Source organism: Oreochromis niloticus, linkage group LG1, assembly GCF_001858045.2.
Source record: "Oreochromis niloticus isolate F11D_XX linkage group LG1, O_niloticus_UMD_NMBU, whole genome shotgun sequence".
NCBI classification, from domain to species: Eukaryota; Metazoa; Chordata; class Actinopteri; order Cichliformes; family Cichlidae; genus Oreochromis; species Oreochromis niloticus.
In genome coordinates, this window is record NC_031965.2 from 15,634,802 (window position 1) to 15,652,401 (window position 17,600).

At 36.6% G+C, this 17,600-nt stretch overlaps 1 protein-coding gene across 6 annotated transcripts in view; it reads left to right on the top strand.

Moving 5' to 3' along the window:
- LOC100693248 (protein diaphanous homolog 3) overlaps nucleotides 1–17,600 on the top strand; it is a 158,681-nt gene that overhangs the window by 23,645 nt on the left and 117,436 nt on the right. For all 6 annotated transcript variants that reach the window (XM_025905518.1, XM_025905527.1, XM_005466860.4 and 3 more), the window contains 8 exons: nucleotides 3,274–3,384; nucleotides 3,852–3,970; nucleotides 4,218–4,334; nucleotides 8,663–8,781; nucleotides 8,888–8,952; nucleotides 9,337–9,441; nucleotides 10,840–11,163; nucleotides 12,625–12,739. In XM_025905518.1, the coding sequence (XP_025761303.1) occupies nucleotides 3,274–3,384; nucleotides 3,852–3,970; nucleotides 4,218–4,334; nucleotides 8,663–8,781; nucleotides 8,888–8,952; nucleotides 9,337–9,441; nucleotides 10,840–11,163; nucleotides 12,625–12,739 (1,075 nt within the window). The remainder of the gene's footprint in view (nucleotides 1–3,273; nucleotides 3,385–3,851; nucleotides 3,971–4,217; nucleotides 4,335–8,662; nucleotides 8,782–8,887; nucleotides 8,953–9,336; nucleotides 9,442–10,839; nucleotides 11,164–12,624; nucleotides 12,740–17,600) is intronic.

The following is a 17,600-nucleotide window of genomic DNA, read 5'->3' on the forward strand; positions in this document are numbered from 1 at the left end:
CAGAATAACTGTGAAAACGTGACCATGTCAATAGATCACAGCCAGTCAAAGGTCCCTCAGTTACTTAAACATACACTGTAAGGTTTGATAAAATTCCTGTTTTGTTGTTTTGTCATATTTTTTATTTGCACCTCATTTTCAGTCAAGCAAGTGCAAATCACAGATCCTGTCGCAGTAACACCTTAAAAAGGCAGCTAGACATTTCTCACCTTTTAGTATATGTAAAATGCTTGTATTTTAATGTTATTTAGAATTGGTTAATTGTTATGGGGAAAATATGGCTGCTGTATTCATGTGGGTGAAATGTCCAAAGTGGCATGCTCCAATTAAAGGCAGTGTCATTGTTCATTTGCATTAACAATGTGTTTGTTGTTGTAATTTGGTGCTCTATAAATCAAGTTGAATTGAATTGAATTAAATTCTTGGTGAATCAGTTACAGTAAATAAACACCAATGCTACATAAAGTCAATTTTAAATGTGAACATCATCATTAAACAAACATCTCATGCTATATAATTTGTTTTCCGAGGCAAATAGACCTACATGTTGCGCAGCAATAATACAAGAAACACCGCTTGCAAGCGCAACATCATGAGAATTTAAAAAAAAAAAAAAAAGTCAGTTCATTCAGTTTCACATGAACTCGTCAGTGCCAGATGCTTCACTTTAATGATCACTTTCAGACTAGACATGCCAGAAATTAAAATGCAACCCACTAATTCATCTGCACCATTTGTTTTGAATAAACATCAACTTAAAATCTACAGACAGCTGGGCAGACTGAGTAAAGAACAGTCCCTATACCAGTTAACAAGTTAACGAGAAACATAAAAGCAAGCAGTAGAAGAACATGCTTATTTAATCAATATACAAGTCCCTTTTCATGTCCTGCCTTAAACAAAAAGACTAACATATAAAAACTGACCATTTTATTATTGTGTGTATTCCCTCTACACATTTTCGATTTAGATAAAATCTTTTGGAACTTTACTCTCCAAGCTGATATACACACTTAAAACATTGCATATAAACTGTTTCAAACAGCGCAGGTTTGCATGTTAAAATGTAATAATTTAAATTGTGGAAACTTCTTGTCCCTTTAAAACATTTATATAGTGTGACTGTTAAACAGAACTCCCCATAACATGAGCAATAACTGAGGCACACATGATGAAGCTTAAATCATCTTTTTCATATTATTGGAATAAGAATTTGGTTTTTGTTTGTAGTACCTTCTGATAGGTACCAAATAGCATTCACATTCAGTCTGCTGTATAATTACCTTTGACCAGTTCTCACCCAAAAAAAAGAAGAAAAAAAAGAAGTAAGGAATCAATAGTTGGTGAGGGAAGGGTAGACACTGGAATTTAAAATGAGGCATTTATAGAAAGGAAGTGGGGAAAAATAACAACCAGGATTTTTTTTCAGTGCACTAGAAGGTAGAATTTACTTTACACAAGGATATTAAATACACAGAACTCATCTGTGGCCAAACAAACATTGCCCTTTGTACTTTGTTGTGTTTTATTGATGCTTTGTTATTACCTCGACTGTCTAATAGACAGCACAAATCCCCTTTAACCCCATGCATTATTAAAGCATAGATACTTTTATCCTAAGCATTGAAATGTGTGGCTACAGGCTTTCTGTTCTACTTTGGTACTTTTATTCATAGTGTCAGCCTAGGGAACGTTTTTTAAACCATAAATACTAAAATTGAGGATACCAGTATTGTCTCTTAATACTCGTATCTCAATGTCTTCATATTTGTCTTATTTGTTATCTCAAATATAAAGCTGAAGTAATGTACGAGGTGTGATAAGAGTTCCATGACTTCCCATTTAGAGTAAAAACTACATGATTTAATTGTAACCACTAGGCCTTTCATCGCTTTATGCAGTGATACACTTTTCCTGGAGCTCCTGCTGTATTTGTTATGCTCCTTGGAAATGGCATTCTGTAAGTGCCATATGCAGCTTGTGCTATGTCAACAGATGACCCTTCAGCTTGAACTTTACTAAAATCCACAAAGCCAAATCTGGCACTCAGTGTGGGTGGGCACCTGTGATTGTGTTGGTGTGGCCCAAAAAAAATCCAGTGTGTCTGTTGTTAAAATGGGGCATCCAGCTGTGTTGGCATCTTCCTCAGACGCATCAGGGGTGTTGCAGTTGAACTATAGTCAAACAGTTGCAAGTCTGACAATGGCTGACAAACTCATACTGCACAAGCAACAATGTTCCTGTGGTGGACTGCTGTGCTTTTTTTTTTTTTTTTTTTTTGGTCCTGGAGACTTTGGGCCCTTCTATGGTGCAGATTTGCTGTTTCTTTTTCTTAGCTTACCTTTGGTACCTCAGCTGTACACAAACAAGTTTTTGATGATACCAATTAACAGATATACATTTATATTCCAAAAATCTATGATAAGCTGCAGTCAAATCACATAAGTCATATAACAGCAGAGAATCTGTGTTGTGATGTTTGACTCATAAATTAAGATGAAAAGGACTGAAGTGACCTTCTTCCCCCTCCTTTTATTTATTTATTTAGTTTTTGGGCGTTTCTCTTGCAAGTTCAAGTTCAGACTAAATTGAAAACCAGTAAATGTGGAAAGTAGGAAATCACCCATATAATTATTGATCTTTACAGTAACAGTGGTGCTGACTTATTGGCAGGCAATACAAAGGTGCTGTGATACTTTGTAACATCGGTAGCATTACAATATTAAAGAGGCTCTTTGGTGAAAGGTATTACTAAACCGGAGTACCAAAGATGAGAGTGTGCTATCAAATTAAACATCACCTGAATATCTAGCATTGCCATACTGTCTTTTCACACATGAATGGATTGCCATACTGGTCAATAATTGATTTTTCTGTTTATCTTTGCCTGGGTTGTTGAAGAGTCACACAATGCAGCTGTCCCTGCGTAATAAACCAAACTCGGAGGGGAGTGAAAAACGGCTTTCAAAACAGCAAGTTTGCCCTTAAATTGACAGTTGGTTAGTTGTGTGTGTATGTGTGTATATGGGGCTGCAGTTGTTACATTAATATTAAAATCAACCCCCACCCCCCAGTTGGTGACTGGAGAAAATAGACATGCATTAGTTATGGTCCTTTGCTTCCAAGGGACATGCCTCATTTAGAATGCATGCCAGCATGCTTTTCATCATCTTCTGGAAAAAAGTCTGTCATCTCTTTCTTTGGTTCTTTCTCTCACTCTGCTCTCTTCCCTTCTCTCACTCTCTCTTTGTTCTGTGTACCCCTATGTTGCAGGTGGCATGCATGCAGCTCATCAATGCACTAGTAACATCCCCTGATGAGCTGGACTTCAGGCTGCACATTAGAAATGAATTTATGCGCTGTGGCCTGAAAGAGATATTGCCGGTAAGCAAAACATAACCACCACACACAAACACACACAGACGAACACAATAAAAACTCACACTCACCTTGCATTAATATTAAAATGAGTTGTCCACTTCAGTGAAATATCGTCGTTTTACTCCAGCAAATAATTCATGAAACACAGAGGAGAGTTTGCACATCCTCTGTCTGTGCGACAGCCAGAAACCAATAAAGTTTCTAGTGTCTCGACTAATAATCTTCCTTCTGGCTTTTATACCATCTAGCTAACATGTTTAACTTTTGTAAGCAGTGTTGTTGTTGTTGCCAGCAAAATGAGAAAATAATAAATGAAAGTAAAACGCTGGTGCCCACACCTGTAAATAATCACAGTTAGGATGAGCTCCTCGTCTTTACTTGAGCTTAGTAAAGGATCTTGAGCTTTCCTCACTATTTAATTTTGCATAATTCTTTATGCACCTTCTTTTTGCACCTTGATCCTTATGTAGCAACTGCTAGTCATCAGGAATGAGGCCCTTGACATTCAGCTCAAGGTATTTGAGGAGCACAAAGAAGAGGACATGATGGAGTTCTCTCACAGACTGGAAGACATTAGGAGTGAGCTTGAATATCCTTGTCTTTATGATAAAAAGGTACATGCAATTTGGATTTATGATTCAGTGTTTGTGTCTTGTAGTTGTGCTTAATTTTCTTATGAGACATTCGTGGGATCCAGTTAAGGTAAATTATTTCTGATGTTATGCAAAAAAAGTGTAACTTAGAGTCAAAACGCGTATTTCTTTTATTTCATTACCTTCTTTTTTACGTGAAATTGCACTGTTGACATTGAAGTACAAATCCTTGACTCGCTGCACTGATGCGGGCGATGTATTCAGTATTGTGCAGAGCATGGTAAAGGACAGCAGTGCAGAGCCATATTTCATCTCTATACTGCAGCACCTCGTGCTTATACGAAATGACCACTTGATCAGGTAAAAATCAACACAAACACACGCACACACACAGTTTAATGAATCAAGTAATGGTTTACTTCTCAGTTAAATGAATCAGCTAAATATGTTTCCTTATTTAGACTACATGTTTACTTGTATACTTAATTTGTCCTTAGTAGTTTGTATTTATATTTATTTGTTCACTAATCAGGTTTATTTGTTTGCCCTATTAGTTTTCTTAAGCAGAGTATAGTAATGTAATTTACAGTCTCCAGACTGTATTCTGACTGCATTTTCATGTCACATTTTACCTAAATGCACACACATCTAATGGTCTTAAGCAGTTTTGAACATTGTTAATGATGTACACTGTTGAAGAGCTTATGCTTTGTGGAGGTCTAGCTCTTGCTCCCTTAAACCCTCTCAATGACATTGGTTAACAAAGAGAATGCTTTCTCTTTCATCTCTAAGCCATCTACAGCAGCCATTGCTACAGAGCATTTCTCATCTCCTATTAATGGTGCTTTTCAAAGGCTTATTTTATGTTGGTTCTCTTGCTGTTGGGTGTGACTTAAACCTTGGCTTGATCAAAAGATGGAGCTTTAGTCTGAAGAATACAAAATGCATCACCTGCCCAAAAACAACACCTTTCTGGTGCTCTTCTCTAGCTCTGTGTGATGATTATTATTTGTTTTATATAATTTTTTTTATTGAAGCACTGGTGCTTCTATGACTGCCATTACTTTGCTAAACATCATTAACCATTCACAAATATTTCATACACTAAAAACATACACTGTTGCTCCCTGTGTTCAGGGATGTAACTGTATAGAGTACACAATTTTTGAAGCCATCTAAAAAAATGGTGAAAAGAGAGGAGAAAACCTAAAATCAATGATTTGTAAATCACTATATATAAAATTTAGAGTTGTACATAGTGCATCATGAACTGAAACGGAGAGAATGAGGTCCCCAATGTCTTTCAAGTGTTAGTTTGAGGAGTACTGTTCTGTTGTTTAACTAGCTGCCCACACAGTCTTTCACTGAGTGTTGAACCCTTGCCCATCTCTGCTTTTGAAAAACTGCGTTTCTGTAGGATGTTGATTCTAATGAGCTGTGAAATGTTTTGCCAGGTATGTTAACATGTGTTTTTAAACTAGGCAACTTTCCCAAGCCCAACTTTTTGTGTTGTTGTTGTTGTTGTTGTTGTTTTTAAAATGAAATTTATATTTTTTCAAACAAATAATAATAATATGGGAGATACTGTATTTGCATTATTTAAAAAAAAACAACAACAACTGAGATTTAGATGATTTGAAAATGCTAGCTCTGTGATTTCTTATTTTGTTTTTATTTGTTTTTGAAGGGGTTACAGTCTAAATTAAACTCTAAACTGTTCAGGCATGATACATCCAGGACAGGCTCTATTTACTTTAATTTTTAGTGATTACAATAAGAAAAGATATCCAATTGATGTCAGCTATAGCGTGAGATCGGCTATCTTATCAAGAACAGTCATTCTCAAACTGTGGTATGCGTACCACTGGTGGTGCGTGGGCTCCCTCTAGTGGCATGCGGGAAGTCTCCCAAAAGATTTTTAAGATTAAATAATATACCATGTTCTGATTGAGGGATTCTGAAAAATTAAAACATACAGCTCTGCTATTACTTCAGACATAAATATAGACCGAAAACTAAACAGCAGTTACGTTTGTAGGGTTACTGAAGTTGGGCTACCGGGTATATAATGATGCGCTACGTGATCGCTAGCTACACAGCCATAGTTAGCATAAAGGATGAGGACAAAAAGTTATTTTTTTTATAATACTGTCACCATCTATACTTCAAATCAAGAATTTGATGTGTCTTTATTTTCATTTGTTCATTTGTCTGAGATATCCAACTTCAGCTTCTATTCTCTAATTTAATATAAAGGGAGAACATTACACATAACAACTAGCAGTTATGATAATTGACTTATGTTTTAAATTGCTCATCAGGAAAAAGTACTAAAAATTGACCATAAAAAAGTAATACATTGAATTTGTTTATATCTAGAACAGGAATTCACTGTAATCCAGCTTATAATTTAACATCAATATTATGAGGACTGTTTAAAAATAGTAGCTTAATGAAATGAAAATATATCTCCCTGTAGTTCAGTGGTTAAGGCTCCATTAGCCTATAGTGTTTCTGTTAAATATGTGTACTGGGTTTGCATAAGAAATTTGTCTACCTATGAACATCGTTGATTGTCTTTAATGGCAGATTAGGCATTACATGAATGTGGTCCCTCTGATGAACTGCACTGGTTTTAGTTATTGGAATTCTTTTTGTTAATGTTTTTGTCTGCATCTATTCAGTGATTCCATCGTGTAGCTCATGTTTCGAATCATACGCTTGGTATTATGAGATGCAGTCTCTGCATTGTTTTAGGAAGAGGTGGAAACCAATATCCCTGATTAATCACCGTTTGTAAGTATCAAAGTATTAGTTAATGATTTGGTGTAGAAGGGATTAGGACTCTCAGCGGGATCATTGTAAGATAATGAGCAGATCAAACATTCACTTTATCTTTAACTCGCAGTAGCACTGTGCCTCCCAGCGTTGCATGTCATCTGTTGTTATATTATTTCCTTCTGCTTATTGAGGCTTGGCCCTGGTTATTTTGTGATCAGTGTGTCCAGCAGAGCCATATGAAACAGTTTAAATGCAATTACTCAGCGTTTGCTGATATTATCGTCAAAACAATGCTTTTATTAAGGCGCTAGGTTTGAAGGAACCCAAAGGGTCTTGTAACAGGGACCTGTGTAACATTAGCATCTACCTCACTTTAGTAATTTACTGCCTCCACAATCAACACAGTTGATTCCCTGTCCTACAGAAAGCTTAAATATTGCTTCAGTGAATACCAAATTTGTGGTATATATGGACACATGCATATAAGCAAACACATTACCACCCTCCTAAAAGCAAAGGGAGGGGCAGAATTTTAAATACATACAATTCTGATCAAATTTCTCTTTCCTCACAGTACTTCCATTTCCTGTTGGCATAGGTTTTTAATATTTGATATATTGCGAGAGATCTGATACACCCCTATTAGTTTAATTATAAAATAAAAATCAGAAGGGGCCAAACTGGGAATTATGTAGCTATTCTCTGCATTAAGGTATCTGTGTGCATATTTTTTTTTTCTCCAAGTTGAAAAATGTATAATTTCCATTAATTAGTGTTAATTACAGTAATTATATACTTGTGCATGTAAAGTGTACCATGTTGTGATTTTTTTTTTTTTTTTTTTTGGTGAGTTGTTTTCAAATTTTACCTACTACTTGAAAAACAACAAGAAAAAACAACTCAGTAATATGCTAAAATGCTAATTAGTTTAGAGCCTTCTGTTAGTATATTAAACTATCTCTGATATAATACAGTAACTGTAAAAGATGTTGGGCACATTTCCCTTATCTTTTTGCTAGCCATGTTCGTCCTGCATACACTAAGCAGATTAAAACTAACAAATACAATTAGGTGTTTTTGCAGTCCCAGGCCTTATTTAAAGTACAGCAGCAAGCGGAAAGCATTAGGCCTTGAGCACAGAGTGTCTTTGCTCAGTGTTTCTTGTGTGTAGCAATGCAGTGCATAAAATTTCAGCATTAAACAGAGATTATATTTTGTGTTAATAAATTGTAATCAATTTCCAACTAATAGCATTGCTAGCCTTAAAGCTCTGAAACAGCTGCGATAATCAAAAGAAGTCTTGCCAGCAAATTGTTGTGTGAGTGGTGCAAAGTCACACAACATGAACATCTGACACCACAAGTCTGCAGAGGGAGATGGCAATTTTATTTAACTTGTCTGCTGTACTTTGAGTCATAAATGGTCACATTGTATTGTATTATTCAGACCATTAAGCATGTCATGAATAAAAGATGAAACGCCATTTTTACAATAAGGAAAGTTGGAAAAGACTGAAACACAGAAACGATTTCCTGTAATATCATATCCTGCGTAATGTTTGTAGAACTGTATGCGGATACCTTGCAGCAACCTGATGTCATCTGCAGGTAACGTAGCGTAAACACAGTGGATAGCCATGCATAGTATTTGATGTCATTTAAACGCAGCTACCAGGAGTGACTTAAATTGTTAATTTTATTACAGCAGAGAAAAGTGAGTGTAAATTTTGTCACTAAGGTTCTTTGCCATTATCAGGCCACCATTGTGAAGAGCATTTTATTCTTAATGGTTTGCCTGGTTAAATAAAAGATTAAAATTGCTTGGAAGCCTGTGCCTGTGGCTCAAAGACAGTTGTATGTTTCTAACTATCTCTCTGTACTTTTTGTCTCATTTATCTTCGCTCGCAGGCCACAGTACTTTAAGATCATTGAGGAATGTGTTTCTCAAATTGTGCTCCACCGTAGTGGCACTGACCCAGATTTCAGTTATCGCAAGCGCCTCGATGTCGACTTTAGCCACCTATTAGGCAAGTTGCACAATTTTGGTAGCTTTTTTAAAATTACTTTTTTTTTTTTTTTTTTTTTTTCAGTAGAGCACTGATAATTTCTGACCAGTTGTTTTTTATTTTTCAGAGGTGTGCGTGGATAAATCTCGAATAGATGAATATGAACAACGAGCTTCGGAACTGGCACAGAAGGCAAGTAATGACAAAAGGAAGCAAAACCATAGCATGCTGACATTTAAACTAATGTGTTGTATAAAATAAGGTACTAATGAAACACAAACTCTTCTAAAAATATAAATATAATGAGGCCATAGGAAAAACAACGATATAGGTTTTCGTAAATATCAGTTAGCAAGCGTGACATCTTGCTGTGGAATAATGACCAGACTGACCTTAAAATACGCAAAATTCATTTTAAAGTGAGATATAATAAAACAATGTTTTGTTGTAATGTAGCAGTGCAATTGTATCGGTTGCTACCATTAGCTGAAATCAGCTAATTCCAAGTTATATTCCAAGTCAGTATTATGTGTGCTTGGTTGAATGAACTGGATATTTGGTGCTCTTTTTTTCCAGTTTGATGAGGAGTTTCTAAGCAGACAGGAGGCACAAGCTCAGCTGGTCAAGTGTGAAGAAAAAATAGCTGAACTCCAAGCAGAGCTACAGGCCTTCAGGTCCCAGGTATTTTTGTACAGTTCTTTTTATTCGAAACGGGATGTGAGATGTAAGAAAACGTTGGATTGGATTACTAATTAAAATCCCTTGAATATTGCATGGAAATGCAATTCAACTTTCTTTTCTTACTTTCCAATGATGAGATGTTCTTGTTATTTAGGGTTGCGGCATAGGGGTGGGGGTTTTATTCACTGGAGCCTGCCGTTTGGTTTGACATAGAGGCTGCTCTACTGGCTAGCTGACACTAAGTCTAATAGGAATACTGACCAGTCCTCCATGTTGGCCATTTCTAATTCTCTGATCTCTATCCCATAAGAGGAAATTGTTCTAAAAGCAATTTATTCTGACAACCCCTTCAGCCCCCCCCCCATACCACAACACTCCAGAGAGTTACTCCTACACCCTGGCACTGCAAGATAACTACACACTCAGAGAGAGGAAAAGAACTTCCTTTTTTTCCATGATAATTTTTCAATTTGAGTGAGCAAACACAGGATGAATACTCAAATACTGCCTTGGTTTAAATGGTGATGGTACATTTAACTGGTGCAGGTGCATGCATACATACTTTGTCTCTTTGTCTTTGACCATGCCTGTATCAGTCTCGCTCTCACCAAACAGACTTTCACTCGTGCTTGTTAATTCAGCAAAGGTGTTCTTCCCTGCAGATGCAGAACAAGAGCCCAGGGCTGACCTTTAGTCTGCGTCTTTAATCTAAAACTGGTGCATGGATCAATAAGCCATTTGCTCTATATGATACAATTTACAAAGCTTGTAGGGCCAGTTATAGCATTTCATTATTTTATTTTTGAAAAAACAAATCATTGTGTGTATGATCTTAACAGAATTTGGACCCTTTATGAGCATTTGGCCTTTACTGGATGGTTAAAAGAGTACAGCTCTGGTATCCATACCATAGAGGCATTAGACAGGAAAGAAAACAGAACATGGTGTATAAATATATTTTGTTTTGTTTTTGGTCTCTCCAATAAGTCGTTTTTCTTTGTTTTCTTTGACATGTGAATTCACTGCCACGTGATATTTAAAAAAATAAAAAAATACGAAGGCTTTCATTCTGCAGAAAACACATTTCAAGTTGGAAGCTAAGTGCAATAGCATGGAGCCCTAAACTATAAGCTCTGGGAATGGCTGATTGAGATGTCGTATCATCAGCCTTGTTCATTACCTTGCTTCAAGGTAGCTTAGCATTGTGCTCCTGTTTTGAAAATTTAATTGATGATGTTGTATTTCAAATATATTTTTTTAATTCTAGGCTACAGTTTACTGTTCAATTCTAAAACTGCTTCAGTTCTGAGCTCTGTGCGTGTGCGTGCATGTGTGCGTCCGTGTGTGTGTGTTTATTTCTACTTCTATAGCTGAATTTTCTTTTGCTTGAATTTTCAGTTTGGAGCTGTACCTGTGGGGCCGGCCTCTGCCAATGCTGGACAGGCATTATCTTCTTCAACAATCCCATCTGGGGTTCCATCTCCTGCTCCAGCATCTCTTGGGCCAGTCCCACCACCACCTCCCCCTCCGCCTCCGTTACCTGGTTGCCCTGCACCACCTCCACCACCTGGAATGCCTCCTCCATTTGGTGCTCCCCCACCACCCCCTCTTGGATTTGGGGGTGGTCTAGGCTCACCTACCCACCACACTCTGCCTTATGGCCTCAGGCCAAAGAAAGAATTCAAGCCTGAAACCTCCATGAAGCGCCTGAACTGGTCCAAGGTAAGACTCACAGAGGTAACATACTACAGTTGGTACAATGCACTGTAGTGTATGTTACATTATAAAAAATAAAGTATTTCATAAACTTTGAAAGAAGAAACTAAAATTTAGGCCACGTAGAGACTCTCTACTTTGTTCCTGATGTTTATTGGCAGCTCCTGCTAAGTACAGGTGTTTTTCTGAGAATTAAACAACAACTTTCTCACTTTGTGCCAAGCCAGAAATAATTGAAAATAACAGATGATCAGATGCTATTGTCAGAGCAGCCTCTGTGGTACTAATACAGATGTTGTTATCCACAAAGCAATATTGGTTCACTCCACCAGCGATGTTAGTTTGTGGTTTGATTAATATTTTAATGTCAGATTTACAACAGTACAGATGTTTAGCAAATTAAACCAGATGTTTGAAATTTACAGAGAACATTCATGTAGGACATGTGGAGAACCTGTCCTGCAGCTGTGGAAGACCCTTGCATATGGCTGTGTTTGGGACAAAGCTGTTGCAAAACTTTCTCATTAATAAGAGTTTAACTTCCAACTGTTGCCAACAAGCAGCAGTCCTAATGCAGTGACACTCATTTATCACTTTCCTAATAGAGTGGCGCTTAATAAGGGTATCTTTGCTGAGGTCGGTGCCCTGTCTTGCAATTTTAAACAAGGTGATCCACATCTGCACCGGAGTTTCATGGTGTTAATTTGACCATTCATCATTTCTTCATCATATAACAAGAACTTGAAGAGTTTGGCTTTGGTGGACATACAAAAATACAGCTGGCAGTTTACACATGTAAGAGATACAGGAGGAAGTCAGCTTTCCGTTAGTGTTGCTTTTCACTGGACTCTGCTTAATCTAATATTCACAAGTGTTTTAGTAAGGTCCGGGCATATTGAGTCACGCAACAATGTTTGTATCTTGGCTCTAATTTCCTTTCATAGCCGGGTGCTGACAGTGACAACGAGATCAGTTTAATATAACTACAAAAATATGCAGTGAAAGATAGTTGATTCTTCAAGACGTCAGCAGTGCTGCCAGCATTTGGTGATTAAAGGAAGTATTCACTTTGAAAATATTCCTAAATTTAAAGACTGCTCAACATATTTTTAAAATTAAGCTTTAGGTTTTACCTACTTTTATCTATTTATCTACCTGCTTCTCTGACTTTCCTTATTTTAGTCTGTATTGTAGGTTCTGCTGACTTTGTTATTGTTCCAAGGAGGAAAACTATTTCATTGAGTAATGAGAATACTGTACTTTATATTAATTTGGAAAGAAATGCAAATACCTGGTGGCGTGCTTATTGTTATTTATTTATATTCTCAACATTTTGTGTCACTCTTCATGGGAAACTATATCTCGAGGCTTTAATGTGACTAATAAATAATTAAGTGATCTTTATATTTCTCTGTCAAGTCTTAATTGGTTAACTAAAGATGTTAAATTATGGCTGTGTATTTTAAGATTCGTCCCCAAGAAATGTCAGAGGGCTGTTTTTGGGTGCGGGTTGATGAGGACCAGTATGCAAAGCCAGATCTGCTCAACAGAGTTGCTCTTACTTTTGGATCACAGAGAACAGGTAAGACACTCCATCTACTTTTTAATGCACTTATTTATTTAATTTCCATCTGTCAAGGTGGTGCATTGTATTCTGAGAAGGCTTGGTTATCCTTCACAAACAGATGTTTTCACACAGTTAAGCATTTGTGTGTAATACATTATTTAACTTATTATTACATAATATTTCTTTGTTTTCTTTGACTTTTTCAGAAATTTTCCACACTCGTCTATTCCTGTATAGACAGTTGTGTACATTAGTTTGTGTTCAGCACTGCTTTAAACTTTCTACTTCACTTTTTCTTCCGGCTTCTTGTCTCAGCTGGATGGTAAAAGTAATAATTAAGATTGTCTTAATTAAGATACTTCAGCAGTATTACTCTGGGTTTATAAGCATCGTGCAATCATTGAACCTTAAAAGAAATGGTCTTTTTTTTAAAATAGCGTATAATTTAGCTGAAATGAAACAGAAAATATCTATTGTTAAACAACAACAATTAATTAATAATTCGTAAATATAAAATAAAAAGAAAATAGAGGGCTGACTATAGTCTGACCTCGGCCTGGTTATGAACAGCTTTTTGCACCAGGTGGAGCCCACTATCTGAAGCTTCGGCCACATTGGAAGCCATTCATGGTCACTGGCGGGCTTTCTTAGACTCTCGTTGCCTAGGTAACCCTCTAATGTATTTACTACCAGGTCTTATCAGGGATCTCTCTTGTTAGTTGCTTCAATCTCTTGCCTGGAAGTTGAGTAAAGTCTTGGGACATTATTTGTTGTTTTATGTCCTTCATTGCAAAATTGCTTCCATTGAGATTTAGACCAACTGAAGCACCAGTGTCAACACATGAAAGCTGGATTCTGACTTAGGCAAATTCCCATAAATGGTAGCTTCAAGCCACTGACTCCTCAAACAGTCACATACTCCATACGTGTGACTTGTCATACCAAGAGTGTGTATCGTTTGTTTAGCCAGTCCTATCCCTGAGAAAGTACTTTAATGTGCTGGGGAAATATGTGGATCAAAATAGTATTATTATCACAATATTACTGGTTTTATATAAATGATTCTTTCCTCTATTTAAATAGACTGCTTGTGCAGTGTCTTTTTTTTTTTTTTTTTAAAGTAGTAGTTTCAGTACTAGCACTCCTTGTGGAATCAGACTGTTTTGTATTTTGGTGACTATTTTAGTGGTGATATTGCATAATAAAACACCGTACTCTTACTGCCTAAGACATTAGTGTAACTGGTTATATCTGGAATATTCATGTACAAGGTTGTTGGAATGATTAAAGCTTGAGTAGGAGGTAGCAAGAGATGTTATCCCTCCCCGGTGTTTCATTTATTAGTCCCTTCACTGATGATTTATTCACGTCTTGTGTTTTCTTTCTTGTCTTGTCACTGCTTCAGCTAGCTTACGCCAATTTGAATTATTCATCCAGGTGTTATCTACCTGTCACAACTCTATGGCGTTCCTCTCAAGGCACAGTGCCCCCTTCTCCCTCCCTTACACACCAATGCAACCCTAGCTCCCTATAGTCAAAGTGTTGAATAATGGAGGCAGATCTAAAGGGCAAACAGGTGTTCTTTGGGGATGGCAAAGGAAGGATGTTCACCTGAAGACATTGTACTTTCCTGTTAGGTTAATGACCTAGCGTCTGCACATTTTCACAGAATTTTATTTTCCAGCTTTCATGAAATACATGCCTCATCTTATGGGCAGGCACGCAAAAGCGGTTCAGCTCTGTGCCGTTCCAACTGCTTGGTTTGTTACTGTTAACGGGTAATGCATTTTAGATTTGGTGAGAAAGAAACATTTGTCTTTCACATCATTTGAAAGGTTGTTCTCCTCACGGTTTTTTCCAGTCCCAGTGGAGGTTGTAGGAGCAGGATGACTGGTAGGTTGTGCAATCGGACCCAGCTGCTACCACTAGCGCGGGTCATCAAGTGAACTTGCGTGTGTACGTGCTTGTGGGTTTGTTTTCTTATTAACACAGCCGTGTAGCATCATGTTTCATCTCACTTAAGAGCAGCAGCATCTGGATCAGCATTAAACATTAAACGGGACACAATGTGAAACAGTATTCACTCAGTTTGCCTCATTAAATATGGATTCATATTTCTTGAAACTTCCTTTTTTTAATTTTTTTTTTTTTTTTTTTTTTTTTTTTTTGGTGATGTTTATTCCTCTTAGTAGTTTCCTAAGACAATTCCTGTCACCCACACAAAATCTGGGAAAAAGACCATCACAGCTGTATTTTCAGCAGACGTTCTCTGGTTAATCAAGTATAAACTACAAAATAAACAATAAATTAAAAAATTGAATGTCGTATGTGTGTATGTATGTATGTATATGTGTGTGTGTATAGATAGATAGATAGATAGATAGATAGATAGATAGTAATTTATATATATTTTTTATAGTAATGTATAAAATCATTTAAAGTTTTAAGAAAACACAAACTATATATAACTACATTCGGAGAAGAAAAACATGCATCTTGAATAATGAGGTATTATATTCACAGTTGCTTCAATATATGGGTGTCTTTTGAGTGATCATTTTGCAAGAAACAGTTTAAAAAAATCACTGAATAATGTCTGTGCTCTTCTCTCAAGTGTGTCCTCATTAGCTGTAAACTTTTGATAGAGACTAGTGCTGTGTCTGTTTAAAATGTTTGTGCACAACAGGCTGATTGCAAATGGCATGAGATGTTACCAAAATCATTCATTAATTGCAGGGGGAATTGGGTGTTCTAACAAAATTAAGCTGATTCTGATTTCAAAGATTTAGCTACTGCAGTTCAGAAAAACTTTGTAATGGAAGCTAGTTGTGTGACAGTATCTAGACTGATATTATATTACGTGAGAATTTACCCCCAAACTTTTCACTTTCTGAGGGTAGCTCACAAAACAGCAGCACGCAGTATCTCTCCTGCCTGATGATGCCATTACTCGTAAAAGGCTCATAGTGGAAATAGGGAAAATAATTTTAGGTGGGAGAGGATGTAGAGATCTAAAAGAATTGCACCAGAAGCCAGATAGGAAGAAGCAGGATGGCGAGTGCTAGTCTGTATAATTTGTATTAACCTAAAATAAATAGGCAACGCACAACAAGGAAGGGACTGCTGCATCTCCAGCACTGTACTAGCCTGGAAGAGCTCTTTTAACTACATTTAGGCCACCATTTACTGCTGTTTTTGTGTGGTTTGCCCCGTGTATATGTCTGCTGCCGTTTACAGGAGAAAAAAAAATTGGAAGGACCCAAAGCTCACACACACATACTGATGAACACATATACAGACATAGCTTACTGTGTGACTATAGCTACAAAAGGCCTATTTGGGAAAAATATTTTGCAAATCTGGTTGTTTAAGAGGGTATCAATTGCTTGCCTTGTTTTGAATGATGAAAGATGATAGATAGATAGAGATAGATAGAGATGGATGGATGGATGGATGGATGGATGGATGGATGAAATATAACTATCTGTGACTGCTTTTTGTGTGCTCTCTGTGTTTATGAACAGCTGAACAGTTGGCATGAAAAGCAAGAAACAGACAAATGCATATATACTCTTTATTTTCTTAGAGAAATGATGCAAATATGCTGACTTAATCAATAAAAATTAATGAAAAAATTCCAGCGAGGAACACAACTGAGGCAACATGTTACTTTAATGTTTGTAAGGTTATGCCTGTAGTGTAATGCAGTGATCATAAAGCAGAATTAAGCACAGGAGACAGCCTGGTGTGCATGGTAGACGGGTTCTAAGAATGTAATAAATTAATAACTCTTGTGCTTTCTTGTAGATGTTGATTTATCTTGAAAGCATTTGGAAGGCTCTATTCGTCTAGGTCTTCCCCCAAGGTAGAAGGTTTTTTTCATTGTCTTAGTTCATATTTTAACTTTCATAACATTAACATTACATTCATCCTAGCTATAGTTTTCTATTTGGATGGTTGGCCTTTACTTGATTATAGTGTCACTAGTTAGTGACTAAGCTTGTCAAGATCTGTTTTCTTTTTGACTCAGCCAAAGTAACACTTTATTAGTGGACTTGCAAAGAGTAGTGCAGATACATTGATTTTTGTCAATGAACATCAGAAAAATAATCCTGTTGAGCTTGAGGTATTTTTATATATTTTTTTTTAAATCCGTAAGGTTTTATGATACTATAGCAGTGGACATTTGCACTAACTTGCAAATGAGGGAGGGAGATTGTAATCGCCGTTTGGAAGACTTTCCTCTACATTAGTCCTTAAATTTCATGTTTTGTCAACCAAGTGCTTATTTTTGCTTTTGATTTTTTTAGAGGCTGTTTTCCAGTTAGAGCCATCTATGTAATTTTGACAAATGCAAACTGAGGAGAACCAAACAATTCGGACAAGCCCAGAGCTGTCACTAGTAAAATCATTACCACCTTCTAGGATTTAATTACAGAGGGGGCTAAGTAGAACTGGACATAATTAAATTAACATGAGAAAATACCTACATGTTGGTTTCAAACTACAATTCAAAACAGTTTTTAATTGGGCATTTTAGTATACTTTTAAATGTGTTTGTCATATTATACACAAAATTACCAAGTTGAATTTGTGGCAGCACCGTATCATTGAACCTATTTTTTGGACTGTAAGGAGCATTAAGCGAAACAAAACAGTCAGATAAGTCAAACTTTACTCAACTCATTCTTCTTGCTTCCTCCACTACCATTGATTCATTAATGTTGAATTCTCTCACAGCTGCTCTATTCCCGTGTTGTTGCAGTATATTAATGACTAACTTCGTATTGTGGATGGATTATCTCTGTTGTTTTCCTGAATGAAGTTTGGTCCGTTTACAGCATCCTGCCATGCAATTGCATTTGTCCCTAACCAT